The sequence below is a fragment of the Myxocyprinus asiaticus genome, chromosome 13 (assembly GCF_019703515.2).
Source record: "Myxocyprinus asiaticus isolate MX2 ecotype Aquarium Trade chromosome 13, UBuf_Myxa_2, whole genome shotgun sequence".
Lineage (NCBI taxonomy): Eukaryota > Metazoa > Chordata > Actinopteri > Cypriniformes > Catostomidae > Myxocyprinus > Myxocyprinus asiaticus.
In genome coordinates this window covers 40,997,964-41,024,927 of record NC_059356.1, presented here as the reverse complement: position 1 = coordinate 41,024,927, position 26,964 = coordinate 40,997,964, and the positions used below count along the sequence as shown (strand labels likewise).

Sequence of the window (26,964 nt, the reverse complement as noted above, 5' to 3'; positions counted from 1 at the left end):
GAATCAAGATAATTTTTTTGCTCAATCGTCAGTTTAGGGAGTTCTAAAGGTTCCACAAAATTTCTAATATCCTCATCAGTAGACGATGACATGAAACTATAGAGATCAAGATAGAATTCTTTAAAATCATTATTAATATTAATGGCCAAGGTAAAAATTTCACCACCAGCAGATTTCACTGAGGGAATGGTAGAAAAAGACTCTCTCTGCTTTATATATCTAGCCAAAAGCTTTCCTGCTTTGTCCCCCGACTCAAAGTATGACTGTCTTGCCCTGAATAGCCAAAACTCCTCCTTCCATGACAAAATTGTATTATATCTGTATTTCAATTGGGTCAATTGTCTGAGGCCATCAGATGACATTCAGCTCTGCCTCGGCACTTTTAATATTCCCTTCCAACTCCACGAGTTCTCGTGCTTTGGATTTTTTGATGAATGAGGCATACTGTATGATCCGACCCCTAAGAACTGCCTTAAGTGCCTTCCAACCATGCCCACAGAGGATACTGAGGACCAGTTGGTCTCCATATAAACATTGATTTCAGCCTTTAACATTTGTTGGAAATCAGGATTTTGCAAAAGTGATACATTAAAGCGCCAACTATATGATTTCTTTTTCTCCATATGTGGCAACACCTCTAAACACACCAGGGCGTGATCTGAGAATAAAATGTTTCCAATTGAGCAATCAACAACAGATGAAATGAGGGACTGAGATATATTAAAAAAAATCTATTCTAGAATAAATCTTATGGACTGATGAAAAAATGTATAGTCCCTACCAGATGGTTTCAAAAGTCTCCAAATATCTGTAAGACCAAGATTTTTATACATCCTGAGAAGCATCAGTGTTGCTCTAGGGGGCTTACACACTTTTGCTTCACTATGATCAAGGACTGAGTCCATCAAAAGATTAAAGTCTCCTCCCAATATTATATTATGAGGGGTGCCAGCGGCTTGCAACATCCCTTCAAGATCTATAAAAAAGCCCTGATCATCCGCGTTAGGTGCGTAAATATTAGCCAAAATCAACATTTGCCCCTGAATTAATGTTAAAACAATAATGAATCTTCCTAATTTATCTTTACTCTGTTTGAGACATTTGAATTGTAGATGTTTACTTATCAATGTAATGACTCCCCTGCTCTTACTTGAGCCAGCACTAAAGAAAACATGCCCACCCCATATCTTCCCAAATTTTTTAGCTTCCTGTGGGGAAAGATGTGTTTCTTGAAGAAACACTATATCATATTTCTTTCGTTTAAGAAAACTTGACATTTTGGTCTTCTAAGCAACCAAATTGGCCCAGTTGCTAGGGAGGGTAGAGTCACATGGGGTAACCTCCTCGTGGTCGCTATAATGTGGTTCGTTCTCAGTGGGGCACATGGTGAGTTGAGAGTGGATGCCGCGGTGGATGGCGTGAAGCCTCCACACGTGCTATGTCTCCGTGGCTACGCGCGCAACAAGCCATGTGATAAGATGCGCAGTTGATGGTCTCAGACACGGAGGTTCGTCCTCCGCCACCCAGATTGAGGCGAATCACTACGCGACCATGATGATTTAAAAACGCACTGGGAATTGGGCATTCTAAATTGGGTAAAAAAAAAAAAAAAAAAACTTCCCCCAGAACCAAACAAACAGAAAAAAAAAACGTGCGCATTAACTCCACGCACGACAGCGCCAACCGGCATCCATCCCTCAAAAAGTCCATGTACGCCTACAACTTTGCCATCAGATTGCTCAATTCCGGTGTTTCTATACAGATTTTGTGACAGAATTACATAATCTATAAAACAAACTCCAGCCAATAGGCAGAATAAACACAAAGAACGTGTAGATTCATCCACAAACTGTCTCAAAGGAGTGTTACTACACAAAACAAACTCCAGCCACTAGGCAGAACCAGCACAAAAAGAAACAAGAAAGGCACCCAGTTTCCTCGGACGGTCAAGGGAATATTCAGTGAGTCAAGTCCACTCAGCTGCGAAGCGAGCGCCATACAATGACTTACTCATTGCTGTGGGCATGTAAATATTTTGTGGCCATCCTTAGTATCTATTCTCAATTTAGCCGGGAACATCAGTGCAAACGTGAACTTCCGTTGATGTAAGATGTTTCTTGCATTCCTTGAATCGATCACGTTTCTCTCTTGACGAATTTGCAAAGTCTGGGAACAAGAAAATGTTGTGGTTCTTCCAAGAAAGCCTTCCTTTACTCCTCGCCTCGTGTAACACGAGATCTTTATCGGATGATCTCAGAAATTTGCTTCAGCTTGAGCACGTAAGTGTCTTTAAATGTCTCCAGAGCCCGAGGATTTTGAATTCTTTGGCATATTTTCTTCCTTGAACAGTTAAGAATCAGGGTGTATCGAATCTCACCGGTTTATGACATAAAAAGTATAAAAACCAGCAAAGTGCGCAGAGCTCGCCGTTCACACGTCCGAACCTCGCATGGTGTCACGTGACCTTCCACTTTTGCCTTTTTTAAAGATGTAACCATTTCAATTTCATAACAAAATTCCATCAAATTCAATTGCATGTTTTTAACCAAATTAAAATAATAATACTTAAAATATTTAGGTTTTTCAATTTTATTTTTTTAAGGGTGAGTCAATTCAATTCGATGGAATTTTGTTATGAAATTGAAATGCTTAAATCTTAAAACTATTATTTTATGTAGAAAATGAGCTCAAGGAGTTTTTTTTTAACACTAACTAAGGTTACATTTCCACATGGCTTACAATTTCCAATTCATTTCTTCTCTTACAAAATAAGGCAGTGTTTTACCTTTGGATCTTCAGGTTATCAGCTGAAATATTACACTTGACAGACACTTGCAAAATTACACTGAGGTGGCTGGATTCAATTTAATGCAGAAGTACAAAATAACACCTTGAATAGTGACAATCCACCACAATGCTTTTTTAAATTTTTTTTTTTTTTTTTTTTTTTTTATTAAAATATGTAAAAATCTTGTAGCTTAACCATATCAGCCAAATTCTACATGTCAATTTAAATTCTGAAAACACACAACCAAACAGCACTGGCCCAATACCAGAAATGTTTTGTCTGGATATTCTTACTGATTTGTTATTGAGTTGGACAGAAGTGTGTGTCCCTGTCTTCACCCTCTGTCTTCACTGCACTGTTTGTATTGCTGCACAGCTGAGTGTTAAGCAACTTCCAACATTTGATATGACTCGTGGATGGAAAACTTAAACTTGGCTGGGTTTCCCCTCCATTTGTTATTTAACAGTTGCATGTTGTTGTGTTTACTGATCGTGAGACGTTCATGAGACCCAGATTTTAGGTTAACAGGGCTAACATGTGATTGCTGGTATGTGTACTTGCATGTAACATACAGTATTAATTTCTTTCGGTACTATGAGCAGTATTTTTGAAATAAGCAGAAACAAACCAAGAAACTTACATAGAAACCCTGCCTGTCCCTAAAACCATAGATCTTACATGTAGATTAACACTATCTGCTAATCTGATCTGATTTCTCAATTTAGATAAGGACACATGAAATGAAAAATAGACTTAACAGTTACATAAAAGTATTTGTCCTATAATGTCCAATCTCAATGTCTTTTGTTGGCCATTCCAAACATGATAAACAGTAGGAAGAAGCCAAACTTTTTCTCCAGAACGAACTGAAGCAAACAGAGTCTGTTTATACTATGCACACACAGGGTCATGATATTAGTTCATTGAAGAAATTAAATAAATAAAGAACTGCATGCTTAAAACACACCCACCATTAGTTTTAATCAATCATCAATGCTCTTTGACTAGCTGAGTTTTCTTAGAGGAGGAATTTGGCTTGCATGATAGTTAACCAGACTGATCTCACAGTGATATTGGAAACAGTAGGTTTTCTTTAGCTAAAATCGGTCTGTGCTTATCGAAATGCGAAACTGCCTCCAGTGGCCAAAGCAGTAAGTGTTGTTAGGCATATGGGCAGGTGTTAGCTCCATTTTCCGGGTGTATTGTCCATGGAGGGGCGCCAAAAGAGAGTTTGCATGGAGGGTGTACGCATTAGCTATATAAGCTGGAATTTTCTTTCTTTTTTTCAGTGTGATCTGAGATAAAGAAGCACAATTTAGGGAGGCCTGGGTAGCTCAGCGAGTAAAGACGCTGACAACCACACCTGGAGTCACGAGTTCGAATCCAGGGTGTGCTGAGTGACTCCAGCCAGGTCTCCTAAGCAACCAATTTGGCCTGGTTGCTAGGGAGGGTAGAGTCACATGGGTTAACCTCCTCGTGGTCACTGTAATGTGGTTCTCACTCTCGGTGGGGCGCGTGGTGAGTTGTGTGTGGATGCTGCAGAGAATAGCGTGTCTCCACACGCGCTAGGTCTCCGTGGTAACGTGTTCAACAAACCATGTGATAAGATGCACGGATTGACGATCTCAGACGTGGAGGCAACTGAGATTCATCCTCCGCCACCCAGATTGAGGCGAGTCACTACGTCATCACAGGGACTTAGAGCACATTGGGAATTGGGCATTCTAAATTGGGGAGAAAAGGGGAGAAAAAAAAAAGAAGCACAATTTATGATACCAGTGTGGTCAGATTTTACTGCTGATTTGAAATATGTACTTTGATCTTAATCTTGACCGTCCGTTTTGGAGATTTCGGTCTTTCCGCATTCAAGTAGATAGGAGCTGCACTGTCATGCCGCTTGTTTACATAGAAATTAGCTGCCCGGGAGTGTTCCAAAGATGGCCGCAGAGTGACCTGACTTGCTAAAAAGACTTTGGTTAATAATCTAAACCTAACAATTAGTGGGGTAAAGATGTAATGTTAGGAGATAAAATTAAACCTCTGAATCACTCTTGTCACTGATTATGCAAACATGATTACTTCCTGGTTTCATCGCGGTGTCCGAATCCTTTTCCGTAAGGTGGTTTATCATATGACCCGTGACAGACTGCTATTATATGCATCCAGAAGGAGTGTCTGTCTGGCTGTGCAACCACATGTTTTACATTTGTGGGAAGCATCAGATCACTTTCTTTTGCTTTCTTCACCTATATATAAACTCAGTGGCACAGCTAGGGAAATTTCACCAGGATACTTTTTTACTTTCAATTCCTCCAACGGTGCTTTTGAATTTCAAATAGAAAACACACACCCAATCTAGAACCTACTGACTGAATTCCCCTTGAGTAAGGACCCTCTACTTAGAAACAGTTGCCATGTGTTTGTCAAGTCCCCACATGTACAGACCAGATCAGATTTGACAGGTTTTCAAGCACATGATCCACAGGGCTATTTCTGAACCATGGGCCATCTTGTTTGTTAGAGTGGTACAAAAGGCTGCATATTTGGCCCTATGGCACATTTGACCGCTCCTCACTGGCTGTCCACAATGTTACTGGATTAGACTGTTGACTGTTTTTTCCCCAGGGTTTAACAGAAGCATGCAAGTAGGCTGAAAGTGTGTGACAGATACACAAATGTTACAAATGTAAAATGATTGAAGCACTACAAGTACTGATTCTAATGTGTTACCACAGTCAGTTAACTGACATCACTTGATCAGTCTAGCCCAGGACTCCAGGCTAATAGCAAAACCACCTCAATTCAATGTATACTGTACATATATAAAACTTCTCAAATGATCCGGTGATGGAATATTTTTGTTTCCATCCTGAACATACCTCATCTAGTTAATTCATTAATTTCCTGATTTTAACCCTTTAAATGCCAGTTTGTTTACATAATGCCACTGTTGTTTTTTACACACACACACACACACACACACACACAAATTTCTCAATACACACATACTCTGACATCCATACCAACACACCCACACAATTTTAGCTGCATCATTTATTCAATTGGCCTGCAGTGCTCTATAATACAGCAAACAGAAAATAGGAAAAAAGCATGTATTTGCTCCATAGGCTAAGCATGAGAAAAATGGCACCATCTGGTGGAACATATAAAAATGTAAATTTTGAAGCCAGGGCTCTAGAATAAAAGCATAATTTCATAGAATTCATGATTTTATACTTTAATGGCACTGGGATCAAATATTGCATTTTTGTCCTGAAGGTCCTGAGTGTAACTATTTTGTGTACACAGTATATTATAGATGTATTATAGGAACTGAGGTTGAAATATCAAAATTCCCCTCAAAAATACACACCACTGGCAAATGTATGCTGTTGGAATAATCATTAACCAAAATGATCGAAAAAACAAAAATGAAAAAGACAAAAATGTCCCGAAGGTCGCACAAGGGTTAAGTACATTTCTGAGGATTTCTACTTTACTTGAGGATAAATGTTTCTGTTTACTTTCATTTTTACTTCTCTACATTTTAAAGAGACAATTAATTCCTCTACTCTGATTAATTTCTCCAGACAATTTAATTACCTTTGTGACTACGCATTGCAAAACAATAATAACAAAATACACAACTGCAAATGTAAACTGTATGCAGCTAGTGATGTCTATTTCGCAAACAAATCATTTGAGTCAAATCTTTTGATCAGTTTGATTATTTTGAATCAGTGAAATTGGCAATTCATTCCACAAATCACAAATATGAATCAAAATAACAAGAGAAACATAATGCATGTTGTTTCTCCACTGCAGAATCTAAAGAGAACTGCTTAAGCTTCATGTTTGGCTTAAACATTATGAACAGATCCTATTTTTGTACCTAAACATTATTTTATTTTTGCTGACTGCTATACAACTAGGAAGATAAGCAAAATTGATGAGAGGGGCAGGAACCAGAGACATATCAAAAATCCCCCTCCCTGTATCAATTTATTCAAACAATGGCAGCTGTACTTGACCAGGCAGGCTAGGTGTGACCCCAAACTAGACATCTGACTGCAGTTAAATGTGCCTAAGCATGTGCTTGCTTGGAGCTTGGCGTCCACAGCACCAGTCCGGCTTGTTTTGTAATCTGAGGAGACATGTACATTTGCTTTCGCAACGCCTGTTTACTGGATACTGATCGGTTGTACAGGACCATTCCTCCAACAAACAGTACATGAAGATATCTTTTAGTGCTCCACATACCTTAAGTTTAAAATGTAAATAGACACATTGACCTTGTCTAGCCCCCTCTCTGAATGAGCATATGTTTGGAGGTGAAATGTGGTGCTGTTGAAGGTGTTTTGAATCCCATTTCTATGAATAAGCTGCACACCCTTAACCGCAACTCAGGGGGACTTGATTTGTTATTCCCCTAATACTTAAAATGTTTTAGTCTACTTGCCAAATGGACCACAAACATCTCTGGAGGCTAAGGGGACTACCAATAACAGCACAGACACCGATCAGCTTCATTAATCCCTGTCCAGACCAAGGAAAGGTTAGGTCTATTTATAGTCAAAAACTGATTGTTTGAAGTGTCTGCAAATGTGTGTGACCCATATTGAAAAGTAATAATAACTTGATAAAAATAGAGTGACAGTAATTAATTAATTGAATTGAGGTGGGGGAGTTTAAGTCAAGAGCCAGTGATAGCTACTAGATTATAACTTCATAGTACATAATTTTATGACTGGATATAAAGCATCCAGTAAAAGTGTAAAGCTCAGTTTGTGGTAATGATTTACGTATAATTATCAAACCAAGCAAAAATATTTCTCTGTAAGATGTGTCATGCCACACTTTTACCCTCACCCCTTATATACGCCACTTATATTACATATTATGTAGGCTTATATACAGTATGTACATGTTTGAATATTATATAAATATTAATAATGTTTACTCTCAGGTCCTCAAATACATCATGAGAGCTAGACATTTGGAAGCCACCATTCTCTTGTATCTGTAATATTTATGCATTGTTGAGTATTTGATGCCGTTTGTTTGTTTTTTTTTTTTTTTTTTTTTTTGCCTATCGACTTCTCATTGGAGATAAATAAAAGAAATCAAGTCACCAGCATTGCATCATTAAGATGGACCATCCTGACTCACCTAAGGGCTAGTTTATTTGCAAAACCTTCAATTGCATTCCAAAGCTGATATGACCACTACCCCAAACATTCCTGTCCATTTAGGAACATTTCTGTACTTCCTTCTTGCTGCCTGAAAGTGAGAGAGACTACACTTACTCCTTAATTTTGAATTTGCAGGAGGGAGATGGTATGACTTTATTGTGGGAACAGGGACCTCAGCAAAACATCCACCAGGACCAGTTGGAAAATGTAGGAATCCAACCTCTCACCTTGTTTGATGATGATGAGGAGGAGAAGGAGGAGGAGGAAGATGAGTTTATGGTGGATGGCTGGAGAAATACAAATCCATTTAGCAGCCAAATGTTTGGAGAGGATGTACAGGTATGACGGCTTCGTTTCAAGTGAATATACCTACAGTTTTTCTTAAAAATCAATTTACCCTATAATATAAAACAATATTTAATATAACGTAATGTGAAAGAATTGAAGAGTAATTTCCAGCAGAATCCCTTTGAATATATTTACTTAAACACCTCATGGACACATGGATGGTTGTAGGCAAGTGTGTAGGACACATTCAACACAATGGGTGAAAAAAGGAGAAAAAAATCCCAGACAATGTCGTACCTTACAAATCTTTATTACATAGTAACTTACCTTTGGAATTCTTCAGAAGGTCTTTGGCAGAAACATTGCAATCTAATAAGATTAGCAAACTATATCTAATTATATTTACTTACAATTGTGAACACTGACCTACTGTTACAGAGTACTGAATTTGTGAAGCCATGAATTGGATGAAAAATACCTTTTGAATCCACATAAAAGGTGCATAATGTAGAATTTAGCACTGAATGCTTCGCTGCGGACTTGCGAAGACTGCTTAATTGTAGTCATACATATGAAAGCTGTCTGTTTGCTGCTAACCTTGATGAAGACTTTCCACATTCCAGTGCAGTGCAACATTGGCGCCTTCATCTAACCTTGACAGATAACAGTGATTTGAGATTCATTAAAGCTTTTCCTAAAGCTCACTTGCTCCTCTTTCAGTTGTCTGGCATAAGGGAGGACACTTCTCATTCCATTGAAGAGTGCTTGCGTTTCATCGATGTTAACGTCTCAGAAGAGGATCCAGAGGTAAAAACCTACAGGACATATCATCCTTTAGAGCTGGAAAGAGAAAAAAGACAGACAGTTGATGGATCCCTGAAGGGAAATTTAAAAGCTCAGAATATTCCTCATGCCTTTATTTTCTCAGCTGACAGGTCCTGATGTTCAGAATGTAGAGGAACATACACTTCAGTTCCAGAGGCCCCTACTCTCGCCCTTGTTGCCTGAACAGGAATCCACATTCAGCCTAGAGCAACAGTGGCAAGATGTATTGGCCATCATGGAGTCACAGGTAACCATCTTCCTGTCAATTTTTTTTTAGTGTTTTAAAATCTTAAGTTTCATTTATGTGGCAATCTATAGACTTTTTCTGTGGGTTTTAACTTCTTTTACTCTACAGGGCATGGATACAGTTGAAACAATTAGTGATTCTGTCCTCAGTATGAGTGAGTCAGACAGGAATATTGGATCCATGGAAAACTTTATTCATCAGGATGTTAGCCTTCACCAAGCCACCCTGCCAACAATCAATGAAGGTCCCAGCACAAACAGCATCATGATGGACGAAAACTCCATGCAAAACATCAACTTGGAAACCTCTTCTAATGTAAACGTAGCTTTTGAAGACTCTGATATCATAGATCTCCTTCTGACCCCTGGGACTAATAGTTCAGTTAACAGTAACTACCTACCTACCTTGTTTGAGCAAGAAGGCCTAACAGTCCCTTTAGATTCTCTTTTGGAAGAGGCCATGCTTGATGAAATTGGCCTTATGGATTTTGCATTGGAAAGATTTAGCCAGACACAATTTGCCCAATTTGAGGAGCAAAACCAAGCAGATTCTGACTCTGGTTTATCCCTTAACTATAGCCAAAGCCCCACTTCCACTAGTAGATCTATGTCTTCTAGTTCCTTATCATCTTCATGCTCCTCATCACCTTCCAGCCCATCACCTGGTTTGATGCCCGAGGAAGGGGCTGTGGGCTACACCAGTGTCAAGGAAGAGGAAGGAGCTGTAGGTGGCTACACGCCAGAACAAACAAAAATGTGTCATAGAAGTTATTTGGAAGCCAGGCAGTTTCATCGTCTCCCCTGGCTTGAGCACATTGGGCATGATCATACCTACAACCAACCTCAATCTTTCAGCCAGAAAAAATCTCCAAAACAGCCCTTCGATGATCCGTTTGAGGAAAATACGCTGGAGCATATGTCGAGTCGGGATGAGAAACATGCTCGTGCCTTGAATATTCCATTCCCCAACGAATGTATCATAAATTTACCTGTTGACGAGTTCAATGAGTTGCTAGCAAAATATCATCTCAACGAGGCTCAGCTCACGCTTATCAGAGACATACGTCGCAGGGGTAAAAACAAAATGGCTGCTCAAAACTGTAGACGAAGGAAACTAGGTATCTTACTGGGATTAGAGCATAGCGTAGATGGCCTGCGACGCCACCGTGCCAGACTGCTCAGGGAAAAGTCTGAGATCTCGTGCTCACTCAGGGAAATTAAGCAACGCCTAAACAGTCTGTATCAAGAGGTATACGAGAGGCTAAGAGAAGAACAGGGACTGCTCTACTCTGACAGCAACTTCACCTTGCAGCAAGACAGCGTCAGCCCTGTTACACTCGTTTCACAACGCAGATCAAATTCACACTCCAAACGTAAACTTGGCAAGAGACAAAAAGACAAAAAGTGAAAGGGAGGACAAAGGTGATAAGCTAATGTTCATTAGTTCTGCAGGCTAGACAATGAAATCACAAGATCCAGTGAAAACAGGCTCAGGAGAAATGCTCTCTACTGTGAAGTCTACCTGCTGGTTTTCCACGGTTCAAAGGAAATTTGCACCAGGCAGGGTGTTTTTAACCCAAGGGATCATACATAAATATTCACTACACAGCCTGTGTTGGCACATAACACAGCTTGCAAGAACCCAAAGTTCCACAGAAATAATGTTATTTTAAGATCCAGAGTTGTAAGACAAGGCAAATAATGCAAAAGAAATGCATGGAAAGGAGGGAAATTCAGACTGGGCTACAAGAAATGAAGCCTTTTTCATGGGCTTGATGTGAACATGACATTGCATGCTCCACAGCAGACATTAACCAGACAATCTATGCAACATTGCCTTGCCAAAGTGTGCACTCAGAGAAAGTCTGTAAGAGCTAGGGCACCAATTGGGATATTATAATTGGCCTCACATTACATGACAGCAATAAATATCCAATACTTAAAGTATGGATTCAAAACTATGGCCTCTCGTCTTAACACACAGAGCCCCCTTGAATTTCAAGGATTTTGACCTACATGAGAAATGGATTTGTCTGTCTCGTTTAATTGATCAGTGGTTCTCACCCTTTTTGACTCCGAGGCGCAGCATTGACCAAGATTATTTTCAAAGCCCCCAATCTGGAGTGACGATAGATTACAACAATTTATCACAATTTCATGATTCCCGAGGTTTCAATAACTGTTAGTTTTGCATGCTGTAGGCCTAAATCTTGATTTTGTGCCTTTACCAATGTAATTATTTTAACTGGTCATCTTGCCCCCTTGAAAGTATATTGAGGCCCCAGTTCCCTGGTTCAGAACTACTGTAATAGATCACATTACTGTAATGTAATGGTAAAATATACGTGTACAAAATATAGTTTATGCAACTTGATTTACATTGTTTTGTAAAATAAAAACAATTTATATTAAATTGTTTATGCACATTGTTAAATATTTTGCAGTGAATTTATATTGACAAGCTGGGATTGTTCTTTTGTTTTAATTAAAAGATGTTCATTATACTGCATTTTCTAATGCATGAATTCTTCAATTCAATAAAAAAAAATGTTGTAAAGAAATGCACTGAAAAAGAATTAATAATAAAAAAAAAAAAAGTGTTTATTTCTTTTTTTTTTAAATGAACAAAATAAACATTCCCCCCCCCTGGAAAAAGTGAAAATAAAGAAAGTAACATGCTTCAAATGGTAAACAAGAGGAAAAAAGAAAAGAAAGGTGGAAAAGATTATAACAATGCAGTCACATTACAGATAGTGAATACAACAAACAGTACTTCAGGCTCTTTCAATATGTAGCAGAATAGAATCACACTACAAATACCATATTTTGCAATAATTTGCATTCAGCCAGTAATCTAAAAACCATTTTAATCAACTTCAAAAAAATTCTAGATATTTCTTACATTTAAAAAACCTTGACGTTATGTTATATTACAGGGGGTTTAGGAAATGGATTGCATTGTCCTACTGAGACCTGATCTATGGTATACAGGGTTCCCACTCCTTTTAGCTTTTACACAACTACAAAGACCTGAATTCACTGAATTTCCACGATCCCCCCAACCCCCACCCCATGGTTATGTTAGCAAGACACTGCAGTTTAAACTGAAACCTATTCACTTTTCTTCATTCGACATCAATAAATGATTAGTGGTTAAATATAATGAAAAATTATAAACATTTGAAAAAGATGCCTTACAGAGGTGTAGTACATTCTGTTCTGTGCACATGTACACCTGGAGCACCTCTGATTAAATACAGTATAGAAGGGGAATACAGTATGTTGGGAAAGAGCAAAGATCCTGGTCTAAAACTTGACATTTTATCACCGATTAATTTGATTATGATTAGCCTAAAAAAAACTGAAACATCTGTATGTGAAGCCGGATTTTAAAGAGCACATCTCCCCTTCACAAAGTAATGCAACTGGTAAAATACACTGATGACAAGAAGTAAAAAATATTTCTATATGGGATTATGGGAAATGTAGTTTACTCAGCTGACTAAAAAAACATGGCAAGAAAATCCTGTTATTTCCATATATACATCAATAAGCAATTTAATTATAAAAGATATTACCTTAAGAATACTGTGTATTTGTATTGAATATGTAAATTCTGAAATACTGCTAAAACAACAAGAATGCATACAAAGTAATTTGCTGACTAAACTAAGGTGACAAAAAAAGCTTACTGACAAATGTATTGTCAAAGTACACTAACAACTTAAAGAAGAGCAAGTCTTCACATATAAAGGAAAAAGAGAAGGTTTAAGCCAAGGGTTTGCTTCGGTTGTCCTTTTGCTACAGTTCACTAATAAGTGCATGACAAAATTTGCTATCCGCACACACCTGAGTGCGACTGTGCCTGGACTAACCCTAACCCTAATGCAGTGGAAGGTTTTGAAAGACTTCAACTCTTTATCAATATACATAAAATATAAGGGTCTGCACATAGGAGTCATTTCATTAAGTATTAGACACATTTTACATTCTCCACCTTATTCTAAAGCGCAGACCACCGAACTACTGCAGCATTTACTCCATTTCCCATAATCCATCAACAGAAAGAGAAGCAAAGAGAAAATACAGTTTTCCATGTTTTTTGTTACGGTGTTCAGTACTCTGACTAACATTGTTTCTTGCCCTCTGAAAAGGACTCGACTTTTGCATATCATGATCTAAACAAATAGCTTGAGTCCCAAGTTTTATGGCATGAGTGTGAGAGAGCCTTTGGGCTTTTGTTGCCCCATCTCCAAACTGCCCAACTTAATCATTACCCACATCCCAAATAACCACCCCAGCCAGAACTGCTCCTCACTCCTTCTCCCTCAAATGGCTAGTTCTTATCATCTTTCTTCTCTTCTTCCTCAGAGGGGTAAGAGTGCCATGTTAGTCGTTCTTCGTAGAATGTAATGACCACCTGCGGACACTTCACATTGGCCTCTTTGGCTGGAACGAGATCTGCCTCGTCAGAGTTTCTCCTGTAGACCAAAGGCAGAAGCGAGATCCATAAAGTAACGTAATAATGTAATGAATTAGACCAAACTAATCGCATTTGGCAAGTACATTAACATGAATACATTTGGAAACACTTATGTAGGGATGCATGATATATCGGTGGCCGATATGGAAAATAAAAATATTACATCGCACCAATAGCGGAATTAGTCAATATTTTCGCCGATAATGGTTTATTTACTTACGACAGAGAATCTCTGACTGCTTGTGGGTTCTCTACATTGTCACACAATCTCAAGTATCAGTATGTGTGCACACACACAGTATGTGACAGAAAGGTCAAGCCAAGCTAGCTTTCATTTACGTTTATTCACCAGGCAGACGCTTTTATCTAAAGCGACTTACAATGAGAAGTACAGCAAAAGCGATTCATGCTAAAGAGGCGATAATATGAGTGCTGCAATACAAAGTTTCAAATTGCTCAGAAGCTCAAGTAGAGAGGAAGGTGATAAAATATATTGTTGTTGTTTTTTTAACGAGACAGATAGTGCATTAGTAGGATTGGGTCAAGTGCTCACGGAAGAGATGCGTCTTTAGATGTTTCTTGAAAGTAGCTAGAGAATCAGCTGCTTGGGTGGAGTTTGGAAGGTTGTTCCACCGGTGAGGAACGGTAAAAGTGACAGTCCAGGAAAGCAGTTTTGTGCCTCTATGACAGGGGTGTCAAACTCAGTTCCTGGAGGGCCGCAACCCTGCAGAGTTTAGTTCCAGCCCTGCTCCAAAAAGCCTCCTTGTAATCTTCAAACACTCCTGAAGACCTTGATTAGCTGCTTCAGGTGTGTTTAAGGTTGGAGCTAAACTCTGCTGGACTGTGGCCCTCCAGGAACAGAGTTTGAAACTGCCGCTCGCCCGCTGATCACAAGTATCTGCGGGGCACAGAGTTGAAGTAGTAAGTGTAGATAGGGGGGTGCAGAGCCAGAGGCTGTTCTATACACGAGCCTCGAATGGAGCCTCTCGTGAACATGCATAGGAGGGCTGGTGAAAGTAATATTATCTGTTAATATTGATCTGTTTCTCACCCACGCTTATCATATCGCTTAAGACGACATGGATTTAACCACTGGAGTAGTATGAATTACTTTTATGCTGCCTTTGTGCTTTTTGGAGCTTTAAAGTTTTGGCACCCATTCACTTGCATTGTATGGACCTACAGAGCATAAATATTCTTCTAAAAATCTTAATTTGTGTTCTGCAGAAGAAGGAAAGTCATACGTATGGCATGAGGGTGAGTAAATGAGAGATTTTACATTTTTGGGTGATCTATTCCCTTAAAGTTTGTTACATGTTGTTAATTTATTGTCTATTTTGGTTTAATACTTTATTACATCTGTTTGAAAATCGCTATTCTCTTCCTGTTAACGATTCATCAGGATTACCATAAATTAGGGCTGGGGGGTTTTTCAGATTTGTTTTTATTAATTCGAATTAGTGTTTTTTTTTTGTTTGTTTTTTTTAACAAAAACATTGCAAACGCTATAGTTAGATACGTTGTAAGCGTATATACTTTGTATTATGTTGAAAATCCACCAAAGGCTGAATAAAGAAGAGAAAAAGAATTCACAGCGCTCGTCTTAATGCTGCTCCAAATGAATGTGACAGGTTAACAACATGGAGACTGATATAAAAGCCAACGGTAATATTCCCAGTACGATTGTACATAGTGTGATTGTAGCTCAACTTCATCCATCATGTAGGTATACACCAGCGGCTTAAGACCATAACCAGCCTCGGCGTGCGCATGTTGATGAACGGTCTCCTTTTCTTTTTATCCATAATAAAGCGTTAGTTATGTGACAGTTACGGGGGCTTCATTTCAAATCATGGAGAGGCCATATATGGGAGAATCAAACATCCACCACTCCTTTTACCATGATGATTCAGATAGATCACTAATTATTGCTATGTTCTGTGACGTTTTTCAAGCGTACTGCATCTATAGACAAAATTTGGCAACCGATCATTTTGACAAACATTGCGAGTTGATTTATAATAAATTATTTCACATTGCTGCGCTGCTCAGCGTGAACCGCTAGAGGGCACGTCTCTATCTGCAGGGGTTTATGAATATACACACAAATTGTTTGATATACAGTGACTACTTTCTAGATAAACTTGATTTATAGATTTTGATTTCTAGATTACGTTCTATATAGACTTAGTTTAGATAAAAAGAATACACTGGCTAAGAATTATTTTGCAGTTTTCTTATCCTATTATTTCTGAACATCTGGGTTTATAAGATTTTAATTCATTTTACACTTACACTCTGTTGACAACTTCCCCTGCGGTGCATTTGATGCATTTTTCTTGCACACCTTTGTTTCCTATAATGAAAAGAACCTGGATTTCTCTAACCAGGTTGCCTTGCATTCTAATAAAGAACATACAACTTAAATCATGTTGGAGTACATTTAAAAGTAAAAAAAAAACAAAAATAAAAAAAAAATTAATAAGAATTTTTTTTTTTTTATTTATTTTTTTTTGCCATATCGCCCAGCCCCACCATAAATACTCATATAAATGGGCACATACAATTATTACCATAAATCAGGGGTGCTCTCACACTTCTATGGAATGAGATCTACTTTTTCCTAATGTTATTATAGCAAGATCTAAAATACACAATATATACATAGTCAGTAGTGAATTTGAAAAATATAAACAAATTAAAAACAACAGGACAGCAAAAAAACTAAAATCTAATTAAGAAAACAGAGCTTTTTTAACAGCTTTAAAATTAACAGCAGTAGCCTTACAAGTATTCAAGTAAACATTCAAAATGAAATTAAATGTAAAATAAAACTACTAGCTACTGGTCTTCACTGTTTGATTCTATTCCATTAATACTTTAAGGCTACTAAATGTATCCAGCCAAGAGCAGGGAGTGGTTTGTTTTCTTGTTATTGTTACATTAATACCTCGCCAAGACGGACGTTTTTGGCAATTTTGATGTGTATTTGACCGTTTGGGGTGTATCCGCATTATCCAGAGTGTTCTCAGAGCACATGCACATGTAAAGCACACATAATGGGCCGCACGTTATTTATTTTTGCCTTTTCTCTATTCTCTTTCCCTTTTGACCGGTCATCAAGATCGACCAGTGGTTCTCTTGCGATCGACCGGTCAATCGCAAGTGACGTAATGAGAACCCCTGCCATAAATGCAAGTGTAATGTCAATTATTTCTCATTCAAATCAGCTGCACACATCTGTAATACAGACTCACTTTTGATTGACATTACATCCTCCAAACCTTGAACAGCATTGCTTAAGTGTTTGTCAGATTGTGAAGTCCAGATTCTAAGCTTTTAAATGTCTCCTATTTTGTTTCAAATATGTGGCTTCTAATTAATTAGCTAGCAATTCCAGTTTGAAGGGTTAAAGGCAAAAAGTTAAATGACCGGTTATCTTGTCGGCCACAATCAACTGTGAATTATCGTTGATCAGTTTTGGTCCAGACATTCCATTTCGGTGCATCTTTACTTTTATCCAAAGTGACTTATCAGTTGCTTTTTTCTCTTTTCTTAGTGTGTCAATTCCCTGTGAATCAAGCCTATAACCATGAGATTGAGTTACAGGAAAGATAAGTGATAGACATTGTTATAAAACTGGCTTTGTTCACATTGCACACAATTCCAATTCGTTTTTTTTTTAAATCCAATCTTTAGGACTGACTGTCCGCATATAGCCTTTAGAGATGTTTGGGTAGTTTCAGAGTCTGGACTGAACACACAACTATGTTGTTTTACATACCATTTCATTAGAAACATAAGCTCGCCGCTGGAGTCTGTGGCTCCAATGATGCGTTCTGGTTCTAACCCTCGTGCAAAGCCCCTTGGCTTGTCTTGCTGCAAAATATTAAGAAAGGATGCAAGTTATTTATTACTTACAGACACAGCACAATTTATTACTTATTGCACGCAAGTACAAAGACTTACCAAAAGTATGGTTTCAGAAATCTAAAATGCTTATACCCCCCGCCCCCCCCAATCGGAAATACATTATTTTATGCATATCACGACAGCAACTTCAACCTAAAATCCTCACTGTGATTCTAATTTATGCTCACTAAATCTAAGGGAATGATCTTAAATCTAACCTCATCTTTCCTCTTCTTGGACCGAACTTCTTCTGTGCCATCTGTGTCAGACTCCCCTTTCCTTTTTCCACTAGAATCCTTCTTGTCATCAGTTGGTGTCTTATGCGACTGCAGATATTCAGCTATGAGATCAGGGCAGTCCAGGTTGTCCTCTGGTTCCCATGTGTTGTCATTACTGAGGAAAGGCACATACAGTATTCACAATTACATGACTAAACTGATATGATCAGCATTTTTTCTCTGGAGAGGACTGCACCCAACCTAAGTAGATATTTATAAGTGGGGCTGGACAGGATGCCTGTATATACCATGCAACAACACAAAATATGTTTTGTATATATTTTTAATTATACATACATGTCTGGAAACTGATAATTTTGCAGGGGTCTCTTAATTTATTCCCGAGCTGTATATAAGCAATAACAACTATTTGACAAACTGTATATGCTGCTACAGTGAATATAAAAATTACTCATATCATGATGCAAGATTCTGGTCACACCACCCACCCCTCTTTATTAGTATTAATTACTTACTCAGTGAAGCCCTTCCATCTGAGAAGGTACTCCACTCTGCCCTTCACCACCCGTCTGTCCAGAACCTTCTCCACCACATATTCTTCCTCCTCTTCCTCCACAACCTCCTCCACCTTCTTGTTCTGCTTCTTTCCTGTGGTGACCGCCAGCTTGTCGTCTGTGGGGGGAGAGAGAAGGGCAGGAATGAGATGAGATGAGAAAAACAAAACAAAAAACATATCCTTCAATATTCAAACAGGTGAAAAAATTAAGCAAATTAAAATAAAAACTGTGGGGCTGGGAAGACAAAACACAAAAAGTGATTCCTCTCTAGCAGGAGGCCACATGTAAAAAGGAAAAATTATTGTTCAGAGTTTATTTGAAAAAGAGTGAGGGTGGGCCAGAGTCTGTCTGCCAAGAGATGATACATTTCCACATGTTTTTTTGCTGTAAAGAGCAGTGCGTCAAATTTTGCAACCACAAAATCACTGTTTTAAATGATGATTCTTGCTTTTGAAGCATCTTCAGAACTGCCGCCAAGAAAGTTAAATGAAAGGGCATCAAGTTCTTGTCCAACACTTAAAGGGTTAATTCTTCCACAAATTAAAAATTTACCAACATTTACTCACCCTCATGTTGTACCAAACTCATATGATTAAAATTTGTCTGTGAAGCACACAAGGAGATGATAGACAGAATGTTAACCTCAGTCATTTGTTTTTATTGTATGGAAAAAAGAGATGCAATGAAAGTAATTGGTGGCTATTGCTAACATTCTGCTTAAAATCTCCTTTGGTGTTCCACAGAAGAAAGTCAATGAGTTTAGTACGTTAAAAGGGTAAATAGTGGTGAACTTTAAACTTGTTTTATCACATATTAAACCATGTATATTGATGTAATTCAATCTGCTTCTGTACTCAAAACAAAAATGTATCCAGCTATCAAGCCTCAGGATCAAACTGCTTACTAGAAATACCATAACATCTGCAGGACAGACACAAGCTGTTCAAACAATAATTCCTAAAGAGTCAGCATGATCGCATTCCAAGCTAAGCAGATACCAGTTTGGACTAGAACCATCACAACCCAGCAACACAAAACTTAAGCTCCCTAGATTAGTGATCGACCAGTTGAAAGAATTGTTCACCCAAAATGTAAATTAATTTATCGTTAACTCACCCTAACGGCATCCCAGATGTGTATGACTTCCTTATCCAGAACACAAATGTTCACAAAAGAATTTAAGCATAAAAGTAACCCATAAGACTCCAGTGGTTAAATCCATATCTTCAGAAGCAATCCAATTAATTTTGGATGAAAACGGACCAAAATATAACTCCTTTTCACTGTAAATCATGACATAAAGTCTCCATGGTGATCATGATATCAACCTCGATTTCACTTCCTAGCGCTCCATGCATGTGTCAAGTACTAAAACATATAATGAAGCTTAAAATCATGATCATGCCTAGAGACTGCAATGGCAAGATTTATAGTGAGAAAGGGGTTACAATTTGGTCTGTTCTCACCCAAAACCAATTAGATTGTTTCATAAGACATGGATTAAACCACTAGTCTTATGAATTACATTTATGCTGCCTTTGTGCTTTTTTGAGCTTCAAAGTTTTTATCACCATTTATTTGCATTTTATGGACCTACAGAGCTGAAATATTCTTCAAAAATAATCTTAATTTGTTTTCTGCAGAAGAAAGAAAGTCATACACATCTGGGATGGCATGAGGGTGAGTAAATTAGATAATTTTCATTTTTGGGTGAACTATCCCTTTAAGGTCTAGTAGTACAAAAAAGGCTCAATAAATCCAAGAAATGTTATGCATTGTTAAATTACAAATATTTGATACCATTACATTTCAGCCACTGTACTCTTTAGAAATCAACCTTAAAATCCTTTAACAACCCTTGAACAAATGTAAACTAGTCTACAACAACAATGCACGATGTAGCCTATTACTGAGTAGTGGTCGATCGATATATCACCAAGGCCGATAAATCAGCCGATATTCAGAATTTTGTAATTACCGGCATCGGCTGATAAATTTCCCCTTTGGACGATTTGTTTCTTGAGGGGGCTGAGAATCGCCTGCTTGCATGTGAAGTGACTGAGACATGTAAATGACAACTACAATAATTGACCAGTGTGCAACACAGTCTCATTTAAACAGTCTGCACATCAGAGCCGCGACAGGCATGTTAAAGTGCTCGCCTGTTTCATTCTCCCTCTCTCTCCTCAACAGTTGAACTTGTAACTTTTAACTGTCTTGTCTAATGGCAAAAAGGCAAATATCAATAAAACAAATATCATATACCATCTGCAAATATCTCGTTTAAACAGATGTAATAAACCAATGTAACAAGGTTAAAAATGGGAGAGGCGGCGGCGGGAACCGGATGAATGGTCAGAATTATATTTAATTAAACAAAAAGACACAACATAAACACGGCAGCTGTGTGTGGCTCTCTCTCTCTCTCTCAAACTGCCGCATCCTGCTGCACGTATACCTCTCCTCAGCTGATTAGCCCGATTGGGGGCTGGGTGTGCGTAGAGAGGAGAGAGAAAAAAAAAAAATCTTGCTCGCTGGTTCCCAGACACGCCGTCACCTGGTCCACGATCACTCCTCCACCCTCTGGCGGATGACAGCCACTCCTCCCCGGGCGGACCGGAGCAAGTCCTCCGACCCATGGCAGATGGAACGCCCCTCCGCCCCTGGCAGCGGCTCCACCGCTCCAGGCGGCCGGCAGCGAGCCCCTCCTACCCTCGCGGATGGATTGGCCATTCCTCTGCATCCAGGTGGCCGGCAGCGGCTCCACCGTCCCCCAGCGGACAGCCACAGCTGCTCCTTTGGGCAGATGGCAGTGGCGAGGACTCCACGACAGCGCACCCCTCCTCCTTCCAGGGCTTCGGCATCAATGTAACACGGTTAAAATTGGGAGAGGAGGCGGGAACCGACTGAACGGTCAAAAGAATATTAAATGAAACAAAAAGACACAGAACACAAACGCACACACGGCAGCTGCGTGTGGCTCTCTCTAGAACTGCCGCATCACGTTGCACTTATCCCTCTCCTCGGCCAATTAGCCCGATTGGGGGCCGGGCATGTGTAGTCATGGCCCGGCCCCACCCTCCTCCTCGTCGTCACAACCAACCTCCCAAAACTTGAGCAGATCCAGTATCCTGTGGCGCGCTCATAAATATTCCTCTGAGCACATATTCTAACAGTCTCTCCTCAACAGTTCCCTGTAACTTAACTTTCTTTTCTAATGATAAAAGGCAAATATCAATAAGACTTCTATTATATACCATCTGCAAATATCTCATTTAAACAGATGTAATTCATGAATATAATTCATTTCTTCCCATCACGTGCTCATCTAATATCTTCCTCTGAAGCATGTGTTCCATCAGCCAGAATCAAAAACTTCAGGATCAGGATCAAAAGTTTCTCAGATTCACAAATCATGACGGTCAGCCTGTGACGATCTAAGCAGGCGATCCAGGCTGTTTAAACTGTCAGGAGATTGATGTTCACGCAGGACCCGCATGAGAGCACGTGAGATCAACTTCTAAGTAAAAGTGCTTCACGTGTGCTGCAAGTAAATGTCTTATATGCACTGTATGTACAATTGGTTTGATTCATTATTTCTTTGAGAAAATGCGATTGCTAACGTGGACATGCCATCCATGGTTGCTGGACGACTGTGTGTACTGTAATTTCCTTCTTCCCAATATATGAACAATTTCTTCATGTGCAAATAAATTACAACAATTTTATGACTAAACAGAAATCAGAAGAAACTGCCATCTACCATTTAAAATACAACATTATTAAGATTCTTTTTACAAAGTTTAGTGTGAAACTGAGTAAATATAGTGCTAAACAATACTTAATTCATTTTTTACCTATTTTATGTTTGTGTTATTTACTATATGAAATTGTGTGATATATTTGCATTGTATCAGCCTATCGGCCACCCTGCTCTCTGGATATCGGCATTGGCCATTAAAAAAACCCATATCGGTCGATCACTACTACTGAGCACATCAGTTGAACAGATTTCTGTATTCACAATTTGGCCTTTCATTCAGTCTTTTTTGCATAAGAGCAGAACCAAATCATATACTTTTTTAAATTAACAGCAGAACCACTTCTATTAAGTCACCAACCCATGCTGACAGACAACTGATCACATGGCAGATGAAACACATTATAAAAACAGAAATTGTTTTTCAACAAACTGTAATTCAATAGCTACAATTTCAAGGTCTGGTAATAAGACAGCAAAACGTTAGGGTGATCTGAACCTTTGAAGAGATAAAGGAAAACCCTCCACCGCACACATTTCAAAGAGAGACAGTACAGAACAGGAGCGAAGGAGAAAGTTGTGAGACACCTGCGGTGACACTGGGAGCATCACTAGCTGTCTCTGTTGGTTGGCTCATACTGGTCAGGGGGTTCTGCGGAACCTTCCGGTTCCTTGTCAACGTCAACAGTGCTGAACAGAGTGAGAGTGAGGATTAGAGGGCATGAGGGAAGGGGTTCATTAATCAGGTAATAATGGAAAAGAAAAACACAATGAAGGAAATACAATGGCAGAGGTAGTAATATTTATTTGATTTTTTATCCCCTTTTCTCCCAATTTGGAATGCCCAATTCCCACTACTTAGTAGGTCCTCGTGGTGGCACGGTTACTCACCTCAATCTGGGTGGCAGAAGACAAGTCTCAGTTCCCTCCGCTTCTGAGACTGTAAGTCTGCGCATCTTATCACATGGCTCGTTGTGCATTACACCGCGGAGACTCCGCATGTGGAGGCTTGTGCTACTCCCCGCGATCCACAAACAACTTACCACGCGCCCTATTGAGAGCGAGAACCACTAATTGCGACCACGAGGAGGTTACCCCATGTGACTCTACCCTGCCTAGCAACCGGGCCAATTTGGTTACTTAGGAGACCTGGCTGGAGTATTAAACAGCACTGTGGATAACAGTTTGGTGGCTCAAACAAATACAGCATTTAATGGTGCAAGGCTCCCTTTTATTTGCTCCAGGCATCCATGCAGATTAATGGCAGGTAAGCTTATTAAAAATATAAATATTGCATTAAACTATCAGACACTTGGCATTTTTGTATTATAGAATTGGAATCAGCAATATAATAAAAAGGAGAAATTGCTTTGCGAAAGCTTAATTTTTTATGACATAAAAGAACAAACTTCACTATAAAAGAACGGTCCAAATTAACCACAACCACTTTAAATATTTGACTCGTTGTCATTATTCCCAACAGTAATAGTTATTACAAAGAGTGACAAGTTTTCAATGACAGGGAAAGGAGATAAATGTATTTTATATATATATAAAAATAAAATAATAATAATAATAATAATAAATGTATTATATATATATATACACACACACACACACACACACACACACACACACACACACACACACACACACACACACACAAAAAACCCACACATAATTGAAAGGGTGTCATGTTTTCAATGTGAACTGAAAATAATGAAAAAATAAATAATTGGTTTGACGTTCTTGATTAAGTTGGCAAAAAATGTCAGATCTGCAACAACAAACCCAAAGTATGAATTATTTCCCACCTTAATGTTTTTTTTTTTTTTTTTACATTCCAGGTAATACATATACATTTTGTACACTTTAACAAAAAAACAATTTGCATTTGTTTTATGGTCTTACTGGGGCAACAAGCAAACACTCACCAGGTTGGAGCACCGAGAAGTTTCACCTAAAAAAAGGGCATAAAAACACAACAGATGCCTAACAAATAAACAGGGCTGCCTCCGACCAAAGATTTTCCTAGTCGACTAGTAGGAGTTAATTTAAGCCATTAGTCAACTAGTCGCACGTTTATGATATTAATTTAATTACTTGAATATATTTTTTTGGGGGGGGGCATCAGAAAATGGTTTGAGTTCCAGGGCTTAGAAAGAATGTTATAAGTAACATTGCTAACACTGTTCTACATTACAGAGAAATACTAAACCATAATAATGAGCCTTTAAAATATACATTTTAAAAGCGCACACACAAAGCGAGCCGCAGCGACACCGGCAAAAGCTGTAATGATCCTGAATGTGTTGGAAAAACCAGCAAGGACACTGTCTGAACCTTTTGTGAATTTATAGAGAGAAATGCACATTAGGGTTGTGCCGACAGACAATGATCTCGGGGATCGACGATGGTCAGAGTGATCGCCAATAGCTGATGCCTTTGACCGTGTCAAGACGATAGTTGGGTCGTTTTCCCATGTATTAAATTACTACTACTAATATTATTATTATTATTATTAGGCTATTATTATCAAATATTACAAATAATTGAAGAAACACACTTTATTATATTATTAAGAACAGATGACAAAAAAGCCGTCTATGCGCATGTATGACACGCTGTTTGTATGGAGGCGTGCAGTCTCGTGGAACACATGCATCTAAAAGGTTCTCAATCTTTCTTTGTTTCTGTCTTCCGATTTTATTTTATTTTTTGCAAGAACAGTATCATCTATGAGTGCTACAAATGACTTCAGACATCTCAGCTCAGGAGGTGCTTTGAGTTCAGTTCATTTTATATCCACAGAGCAGTTCATTGTGACAAACTCTACAGCCTATACATCTGTGATTAAATCATAAAATAATACAAAAACACATTCACCTCGAACTATAATTTATATTTCAGTGATTATTATCATCATTATAATTATAATTTTGACATTTATAATTGTTTTTATGCCTTCATTTGTGTAAGTAATTTTCCGCCTGCATGTTTAGACGGACAATTGCCTGATGGTAAATGGAAAGGTGTGTGTGTGTATATATATACATAATATAATAACATATATATAATTCTTTTATCACTTCATTATTTTAATTGCTTTTTCGTTTGGACTGCAGTTTGAATTTAGAAATGTATTTTATTTAAATGTATTTCAAAAACGAAAAAACTTATTTAATTTTTACTGCAAAATCACTAAAGCAAGAATATTCACCGATCCCTCAGCCCAGTCAGTGAAAGTGGAAAATGATATGAATATATAATATTTTTATGGCAGTTTTTTGAAGCGGACATTTTTGTCCTCTAAGGTTCTGAGTGCATTTTTTTATCTAGCACTGCACAAAAAATAATAATGCATCACAATCAATGTTGTTGCTTATCACTGACATATGCCAGACCGTGATGATTAAAAAAAAAAAAAAAAAAAACCTTAGCATTTAGTGTATGAAAATTTTTTTTTTGACGCTGACATTTTTGTCCTCCAAGGACCTCTGAGTAAATTTTTTTTTTTTGACACAATCCAAATACCTTGTGTTATTTAATTTGAAGCACAATTAATTGTTAATATTCATTAACAATTACTTAATTGCACTCATTACATAAGAATGAAAAGGGACGTCATACACGGGCAGCGAATATTCGATTTAACTTCTCGGTGCGCATGCGCAGATGATTCACCAGAATGTTTTTCGACGCTCATTTTCTAAAGGGATGCTTAAATAACGCGAAAATCACAACGATGAAACGTTGCAACTTCAATGCAACTGTAAAGCAAATCAGAAAAAAGTAAGGAAAACATTAGTGCCCGTTACTTAACGGTGTGCACGAGGAAGGGGTTTCTGGAATCACGGCCCCTAACCACATCCTCCACAGTTTTAGCAATGCGTTTAGAGTTAATATGCGTTATTAATAAAAATGATATACTCTTTCTTATATGCTGAAATTAGAACTGTCCTAACCCCTGACTTGTAAAAAAAATTAAAAAAAATAAATTAAAAAAAATGTTAAAAATATATTTATTTTGTCTTTTTGATTATTTGTCTCCTTTATCTTATGTATACATTCTGGTTGGTTTATACGTTGTTGTTTTTTTCTTCCTTCACCTGTACTTGTCTTTATGACTCAGTGATTGCATTCATACATTGTTTGATCTTACTGAACATTTATGTAGGAAAAAAACTCCACAGTTTTACCACCATTTGTGGACTTTTTGGATGGTCCTTTACCCACCATATCTGTAACGATTTCACCGTGACGCCATCTGACCAGCTTAAATACGGGACAAATAATTTTATCTTTAAATATGGAACGATCCCGTATTTTACGGGACGGGTGGCAAACCTAACTCCAAGTATTTGCCTGTTCGTTTCAAACATATAATCATAACAATCACTGCAGTGCATCAAAAGAGCACATTCCTTAATGCAAACACTATCAATACTAGAGTTGTGTCTCAGCGCCACTTACCTGTGAAATAGTGAGTCAGAGACGGAATAACACCAGTTTAGGTGCTAAAATGCGGCTAGTTCGGCTGTATCGCCTAACGCTTGAAATCTGTTGACTAGAGAAAGAGTTTACTATTATTTTTCCGCCCGAAGTACCCTCGGCTGGTCAGACAAAAGATAAGCTATGCGAGAGCCCGAGCAACCCGCCAATTCCGACTGTACG

At 38.3% G+C, this 26,964-nt stretch overlaps 2 protein-coding genes across 6 annotated transcripts in view; one reads left to right on the top strand and one right to left on the bottom strand.

The window, feature by feature from the left end:
* Positions 1–11,941, top strand: part of nfe2l1a (nfe2 like bZIP transcription factor 1a) — a 15,778-nt gene extending 3,837 nt beyond the window's left edge. For both annotated transcript variants that reach the window (XM_051713667.1, XM_051713666.1), the window contains exons 3-6: positions 8,116–8,319; positions 8,989–9,075; positions 9,197–9,340; positions 9,449–11,941. In XM_051713667.1, coding sequence (XP_051569627.1) covers positions 8,116–8,319; positions 8,989–9,075; positions 9,197–9,340; positions 9,449–10,747 — 1,734 coding nt within the window. In that variant the 3' untranslated portion in view covers positions 10,748–11,941. The remainder of the gene's footprint in view (positions 1–8,115; positions 8,320–8,988; positions 9,076–9,196; positions 9,341–9,448) is intronic.
* LOC127450002 (chromobox protein homolog 1-like) lies at positions 11,924–26,964 on the bottom strand. 4 transcript variants are annotated; one of them, XM_051713679.1, is made up of 7 exons: positions 26,764–26,964; positions 24,225–24,282; positions 22,879–22,980; positions 18,489–18,645; positions 17,953–18,127; positions 17,607–17,701; positions 11,924–13,820 (listed from the first exon to the last, which is right to left on the bottom strand). In XM_051713679.1, exons 3-7 carry the CDS (start codon positions 22,925–22,927, stop codon positions 13,676–13,678), a joined length of 621 nt encoding a protein of 206 aa, XP_051569639.1. In that variant the 5' UTR covers positions 22,928–22,980; positions 24,225–24,282; positions 26,764–26,964; the 3' UTR covers positions 11,924–13,675. The 4 variants fall into 4 exon arrangements, with proteins under 4 accessions (XP_051569639.1, XP_051569637.1, XP_051569636.1 ...); XM_051713677.1 differs by having other exon boundaries at positions 24,225–24,250; XM_051713676.1 differs by lacking the exon at positions 24,225–24,282.